The sequence below is a fragment of the Lupinus angustifolius genome, chromosome LG12 (assembly GCF_001865875.1).
Source record: "Lupinus angustifolius cultivar Tanjil chromosome LG12, LupAngTanjil_v1.0, whole genome shotgun sequence".
NCBI lineage: Eukaryota > Viridiplantae > Streptophyta > Magnoliopsida > Fabales > Fabaceae > Lupinus > Lupinus angustifolius.
The window spans coordinates 3,414,059-3,421,766 of record NC_032020.1 but is presented as its reverse complement, the minus strand read 5'-3'; the positions used below and the strand labels follow the sequence as shown (position 1 = coordinate 3,421,766).

The 7,708-nt window shown below is 34.7% G+C and overlaps 1 protein-coding gene across 1 annotated transcript; it reads right to left on the bottom strand.

Annotated features, from left to right (window-relative positions):
* On the bottom strand, nucleotides 1,660–7,090 carry LOC109362698 (F-box/LRR-repeat protein 3-like). The gene is made up of 8 exons (XM_019608674.1): nucleotides 6,239–7,090; nucleotides 5,113–5,244; nucleotides 4,668–4,772; nucleotides 4,181–4,574; nucleotides 3,973–4,102; nucleotides 2,909–3,203; nucleotides 2,561–2,812; nucleotides 1,660–2,269 (listed from the first exon to the last, which is right to left on the bottom strand). The coding sequence occupies exons 1-8, from the start codon at nucleotides 6,902–6,904 to the stop codon at nucleotides 2,216–2,218; spliced, it is 2,028 nt and encodes a 675-aa protein (XP_019464219.1). The 5' UTR covers nucleotides 6,905–7,090; the 3' UTR covers nucleotides 1,660–2,215.

Here is a 7,708-nt window from a genome sequence, read left to right as displayed (position 1 = left end):
ATATTGAATTTAAATGTTTTCTCTGGTTGATATTTACCTTAATTTTTATACTTTACGCGTATACATAATATTTGTTTGAATGTTCATATTGATGTCTCATTCAGTATTTGACGTCAGTACTTCATAGATTAGAAGTAACCACACACCATTTGACTTAAATTAGTAAACTACACAATTTTGTTATACTTGATACATTCAATTGCTATATAAAAGAGGATATACCTGCTTCTTTAAGTTTCTCTAGGAGTAGCTCTTATAAAGCTTAAAAGCTGGTTAAAAGAACTTTGAAATAAGAGTTTCAAAATTAAACACTAGAATTGTTTTGGTAGTGTTATAATTTTTTAAATGTAAGGATACTTTTAAGCTAAAAACTACTAGAGGTAATGGTTGATGTGATGGTGGAGGTGGAGGTGTAGACAATGATAACTCTATTGATGGAAATACAAATACTACAAAAAAACAAAGGAAATAATGACATGGTAAGGTATTTTTATCCCTTTATATACAATATAATAACATTTTTGTCATTAAAAATATATATAAAAATAAGTATTTATCTCTCCGTTAATGGAAAAGATCCTTATTCATGATAAAGATGGGGACAATAATAATAACGGCGATTATTACAATTATAGGGATAGCAACGGTGACAATAATGATGAGGCAATCAAGATGGAGACAATGGCAATAAAGGTGGTATAGGTAATAGTTTTGGTGATTGTAATGAATGGTAGTAGTATTGACAAAGTGATAAGGCTCAAAAAACCAAATGGAGAAATTTCAGAAATTAGTTTTTTGTTTTGTTTTATACGGCCCTATTTTTGGGAGTTTAGATTTAAACCATAAAATAAGTTTTAAAACCCAAATCTATTTATAGCAAGTTAAGAATGTATTTTTTTTTGCACATACTCAATGTTACAAATGTATAAAAAAAAACAGGCAATTTGCCTATGAATGGGTCATTTTTTTTTGGAAAAACACATGGAAAGTTACAAATAAAATTTGAAGATTTAAAACTATTGTTTTGGACTTTAAATTTAAACTCCCTATTTTATTAGCTTATGAACACCATTATGAACATAAACAAGTTTGGTTAAATAAGTGTATGCGTCGATACAATGATAAGATTACTTGTCACGAGCTCCGGTACTCTTCTTGCAATGGTGAGAGCATAACCACGATTGTTTTTCAAAACAAGCATACATTCTTAATACGAATGTGTTGAAACATGAAGCCTACTAAAATGAGAACTGTTTGCTGCTCACTCTAGCAGAAGAGAGAGCAATGGCCCAGATACTCAGCATGAGAATTTGGGGAATGGAATACCAGCAAACACAATAAAATGAATAATCACATTGTACACAATCATGCAAGTAACTAGAGCAAAAAATATGGTCCAGAAAACGATGTCAACAAAAATTAGCAAGACTGACTGAATTTTTAAACATCTTGCATTCTTTGACAAATACAAAGGGTTACAAAGATAAAAAAAAGGAAAGCCCAATATACAAAGCTCCCTCTTAATAGGTCTGAAGAGTGTAGATGTGCACAACGTGTCACTTAGCAATAATCTTATAATTTTACGGTCGAGCCAAAATCACCCTAGGTTACAAAGATATTATACAATTTTTTGGTACAAAATGTTATGCACTTGAATGCTTTTCACAGGAAGGGGTAAAGATAGCCCCTTCTTCAACAATCACCTAAGGGCAACAAAATTATTTAGTTGTTACAGTCCACACAAGAATTAGAAAAGGATACAAAGTGTTTGTACAATTGATTGCACCTGCTTCTCATTGGGGAAAAAAGATTTCCCCTCCATGCAAGAACTTTTCTACAGGCTCCAACGACACAAGAACGAAACTTAAACCCATCAGCTGAAGCTTGATTACCACTTGAGCCACCCTTGTGGGTCTACCAAGGGCAACATAATTGCATCAGTTGCTAAAAAGAGTAAATATAAAAATTAAGTTTCTACATTGGAAGGACTTTCAGGAGGATAGTGTTGCCTCGAAAAGACTAAACAGAATACTTCAAACATCTTCCTTGCTGCTGTTTTCATTCTTGTTCATCTTTCCTCTAGCGTCCAGAGTAGAGAGAAGTTGATGAGTTTTGATTATTATCCGAAACAATCGAGGTTCTTTACTGACTTGCATTTGGTATGCTATGGGCAAGTCTTCATTCTCAACCTCAACTCAAACCACCTGAGAAAATCCTATTGCATCAGATCTTCTAACTGCATTTTCCAACATTTTGGGTCCAATTCAGCCTGTCATTATACAACAAGAAACCAGTGACCAAATAAAAAACAAAAACTATGTTTAGAAACTATTGACTTCATATTAGCATGGGTAAAAATTATTAAAACTTCAATTTATAGATATCATCAAGTCTTGAACAACTAATTGTTGTTCCTTTAGAATTTTGAAAGTTACCAAGGCTTCTGATTTGGATTAACATAAGTATATAGAGGGCCCGGATATTAACGCCACAATATAATTGGTAAAGGAAAAAAGTTAGTATACTTAAAAGACTTAAGGATACACAGGCATGAATATACCTGAAACACTTTATCTCTCCATTCAAATACGCAGCCACGGGCTTCTACATGTCTGATAAGTGGCTCGGGTAACTGAGATCTTAGTGAAAGATGGAGCTTCACTTTTGTTAGCCCTCCACATGCCAGTAAGGCAGCAGCAAGTCCTCCAGGAACCAAGCCCTGCAGGTGAAGCATGGTAAAACTCTGTAGGCAACTGATACCAGCAAGTGTCAGAAGCCCCACATCTGTAACCGAGCTATATGACATGTTTATCTGCAACGCAGGCAAAAACATGATAACATTAGAATTTCAGCAAATCTTTCTTGTATTTATTATGTTTCCCAGAGAGCTGAGAAATGAGGGAAATACCTGTCTTAAATTTTGAGAGAAATGAGCCAGTGGAATCATTCCACTGTCATCGATGTTGTAGCACTTCTTTATGTCTAGACGGCTTAGTTGTTTGCAATTAATTGCAATAGCTGCCAGACCTATACATGTAACATGAAGACATCCACGAATTTCGAGTATCTTCAAATTTGAGCATTTCGACAACGAGAATAATGAACTATCAGTGATGCTAGTACAATAAGCTGTGTTTATCATCTCAAGGTCAGGGCAACCACCAGAAACTGCTGCAATGCCCAAATCTGTTATTCCTGTAGACCTGAAAAGGAAAAATAATATCTAATGACAATGAACAATGAACTTTCATGCCATAGTTTCTAATAAATAAAATCCAAACTACTATAGATGTGCTGGTCTGAGACCAGCATTTGACTCATCTAATGAAATTGAGACATCTAAATTCGTTTTCTATATAATTTGTTTCCATATGTACATATTGTAGATATTAATACATCAATACTAAGTACTAACAGGTACTCCCTTTGGTCTTTTAACCAAATTACACAGACCAAGGTAAATAGTTAGAGTTAGGTATTTCCTTGATTTTTTTTAAAAAACTACAATATTTACGTTTTTACCCGTTTATTTAACTTACAAGACATAATAGTTACTCCTACACTATCTCATCAATTCCATTATTCACTCCTATCAATCCCACTACCCTTTACAACCGAGCACATTAGTTAAGCAACAAATTAATAGAGGCAAATTAGGAAGAATAAAATTAATTGCTCATTGAAAGTTAAAACGCCTTATACAAAGAACCAAAGAAACCTTCTAGAACATGACTTATATAGGATCGGAAGGAGTAAATAGTAACCACTGAGGCAAAATATATACACAAATTTTATTACTTTAACTTGAAAACTCAACCTCATTCCCTTCCATACTTGTTTATTGTCATTATTGATGCCTTGTTTAAATTAAAAGTTAGTACATATAATCCAATTTATCATCTACCCACAAAGATTAAATAGAATATTCAATCTATTGACAAGAAAACAAAAACTCATATTAGAATCACAAACCTGTAAAGATCCAGCTCCTTTAACTTCGAGCAATTCATGCCAACATAGGCAAGTCCTCTGTCAGTTATGTTAAGGCAGATTCCAACTTTCAGGCTTGAGAGACTAGAACAACTAGAAATTGACTTAAGACCTACACAAAGAGAAGGTAAGTAAGTATAGCCGCTGATATGGCAGTTAATAACTCCAAAGGAATCTAACAGAGGCAAACCTTCATCATCAATTTCATTATCTGTTAGATCAAGCTCCTCAAGATAATAACATTTCTGCCCAATCAAGCCAAATGCTTCTCTTGGAACAAGAGTACACGACTCCATTCTGAGGGAAGTGAGATTAATGCATGAATTTGCAATGCTGGCAATAGAAACATCAGTTATCTTGCGGCAGCATGTGATGTCAAGCTTCCTTAAGTCTTTATGTTTTGACACAAGAAATGAGAGAGCTTCATCTATCACTCCCATACATTTGCTTAGACTCAGCTCCTTGAGTGAAATGCGCAAATTTCCAATGGCCATTAATCCAGAAGAAGTAACCAGGCAACCATCTAATATGATTGATTGCAAGATTGATAGTTTATTCAAACCATCAGCAAGAGCAAGGGTCACCTGGATAATCAAATGGCAACAATTAGCTAAAATTGAAAATCCTCATCATCATGTTTCAGAAAGATAAATAAAATTCAAAGACGGGAAAATTACAGGAGAACCATCTGCTAAAATGAGTTGTTCTATGCTTCCAGATATGCTTGTTAGCTTTGACAGACCGATGTGACTTATGTTTTGACAACCTGAGATATCAAGTTTCTGTGAAAGGCAGTGAATTTGACAAATAAGTTAGATCAAGGAAACTAGTGCACTCAGAAGGCAATAAAAACAAACAATGTATTGATTTATGCAATCAAATGTTACAACAACTGCATAAAATGTCACACATGTGCAACAATATAACATCTAACATCAGAGAGAACTAAAGAGGAAAAACATAAGATAACTTCAATGCATGTTTACACTCATCCTTATAGTAAAATAGAAAACAAGTTCTTGGTATATTATTGATAAGTTTACAATTAAGTTATCGGACCCTGTTGAATCGGGCTACATTTGTCATTAATAGACAAACAATAAACATAAATATTAGCCATACCTTTAATGTTTTGCTCTCTTGCTTGAAGACATCATCATTGAGGCTGTCATCATCAATGCCATAGCATCCTTCAAGGACCAAATCTTCAAGATGTTGCAATTTGAAGATTGATGATAGACATTTCTCTGTGATCTGCATAATACATGACATAGATATAACTAGTTATATCAACCAGGTCATTTAAAAGACACAATTCAAGAAGGAAAATAACAATCAAGAGCAGTCAAAAGGCTCTAATTGAGGAAAGCATTCTATTTAATAAATAAATCAACAAATTTGAGCCCAAGATTGGTTCTAGGGCCACCTTTAGAAACAAAAATTGACAGAAAACAGATTTATTATTTTACTTTTTAGAACTTACACTTTTTCATTTATTTTCTTACTTCAGCAGATTCTGCACGTTTTACAACATCAGAAATAACTACCCCTTAAAAAATCAACCTGAGATGCTACTCGGCTAACCTACCCAGCAATTATAATCAGAACCCATTTTTTTCTCACATTACAATTTAGAATAAAAATAGAACCATAGGGACATGTTGCATAACATTAATAAGCAGCGAAACTACACTAATCTTGAGGTTTGACTTAATTACACCTAACATCACTTTCTTCCCTTAAAGGTAAAGATTGAAATTAGGTTGAGCTAAAGGGAGGTTAGTATAATTTCTCAACAAAAAATAAGGAGTCCAGAGGTATAAGACACTGCTAAATCCCAAGTATCATACAAAGCCAAAAGCTAGGTTCGAATCCTGAGAGCAACATTAGTGGAAGGTGAGAGTCATCCATTCTTTTCCCATATACTATTGGTTAACACCAAAACCACAAATAGAAAGAAAAAAAAAACATCTTACGTTACTAATAATCTATAATCACAAGATTGACCTCCAATAAAAACCCTCCAATCCACAAAAAACAACATAATAAACAATTTGATGGTGTAGTGGTGTAAGGCCTGTTAGATACAAGATAATTAAAATGTCAAGACTTTGATTTCTTACGACGACACTAGTTGAGAAAGCAAGACTAATTTCTTACCCAGAAAGAGCGTGGGGATACCAAAAAATTAATAGACAATTAAAACCAAAGTTAAAAAACAAACCAATAAAAGAAAAGAAAAACTTACAGGCAAATAAGAGAGATCTAATTTCCTAAGTTCTTTACACTTGATAGCAACCAATTCAACCCCCAAATCTCCTACACCAACACACCACTTCAAGCAAATCAATCTCAATTTCCTACACCCAACCGCCACACACCCAATCCCCATATCAGTAACCAACTTACACCTCCCCAGCCACAGTTTCTCCAAATTCTTCGCCCTCGCCACCGCCGCAACCGCGCCATCCCTCAGCCCCGTCGCGTTCGACAGGTCCAGCTCCACCAGGTTGCTGCAATTCACCCCCAAGCTCAGCAACCCGTTCCCGCTGAAAAACTTCGACCGCGACAGATCCAGGCGCCGGAGCGTGTCCCTGTACGCGCCGGCAACGAGGGCAAGGGAGTTGTCCGTCACGCGCGGACAGAGCGTGAGGTCGAGATCGGTAACTGACGGGTAGCGGTTGAGGACGGCGGGGAGGTGGTCGGTCCTGAGCGGCGTTAGTGTTCGGCGGTGTTTGGATTCTATGAAATAGAATGATTTGCAGACTAACGAGAATGATTTTTTGGTGGGTGGGTCCCCTTCGAGAAAATCTAGAATTGTAAAAATAAGTTCTTCTGACAGAGTCTCAAATAAGTTGTTGTTGTTCTTCTTCTTGTGTTGTTGGGTTGTAAATAGCTTTTGCTTTTTCAACATAATTTGGGTGTGAGATTTTTTTTTCTGTGCTAGAGAAATGAAGGAGTAACGGTTAAGAGGGAGATTTATTGTGTGTGTGATTTTGGCTCTTGGGAAGTTGAAGAAGGAGGTACTGAGGAAGATAGAGAAGGTTGTGATAAGACCAAAATGCCATTACTTGTCTTGTATTGTAGAGTGGTCCCCACTTAAATTACAAAGACAATACTATCCTTCATGCTCCTCCATATAATTACACAGGTTAGGCAAAGGCAGTCTTGACCACCTTCAGTTAGCCCATATGCAACTCACCTTGTTGCCAAAGAAAATAATATATTTTGGGTACATGATTGTTGCTCCACTTAACAAGTATTACTCTTAACAATCGAATTCTTAATCTATTTTTTTTTAATTTAGTTGGATCTTATAAAATTAAATTATCGTATTGTTGATCTTTTTAATGAAATTTTGTATATATGAAAAGCTTGATTTCAAAAATTATATGTCAACTTCAATGAAATTTAATAGTTAAATTATAAATATTTATGAATATAAAGTTATTACCTATATCTTAAGCAAAAGATTAATGTGGTAAGTCAATCTAAGGGGTGTACTTGATATTTGGAAGGCATGTGAGTATGTGAGCATTCATGGGAAAAAATCATTCTTATATATGTAGGTGTTATTTAGTTAGATAACCTAAGTAACTATTTATTCTATTAAAGCTTTTTTGAATTGATATGATAAAAAAATTATTTTGATCAGATTATTGATAAATTAAGTAAGGTATTTCAAACTTACTTTAATCCTTCAACACACAATTAGATA

Coding starts and splice junctions, on each gene's coding strand:
- LOC109362698 (XM_019608674.1), bottom strand. CDS start 6,904: ATGTTGAAAAAGCAAAAGCTATTTACAACCCAACAACACAAGAAGAAG. Junction 5,245..6,238: donor TAGATCTCTCTTATTTGCCT/GTAAGTTTTTCT, acceptor TGTATTATGCAG/ATCACAGAGAAATGTCTATC. Junction 2,270..2,560: donor GGAGAGATAAAGTGTTTCAG/GTATATTCATGC, acceptor GTATAATGACAG/GCTGAATTGGACCCAAAATG.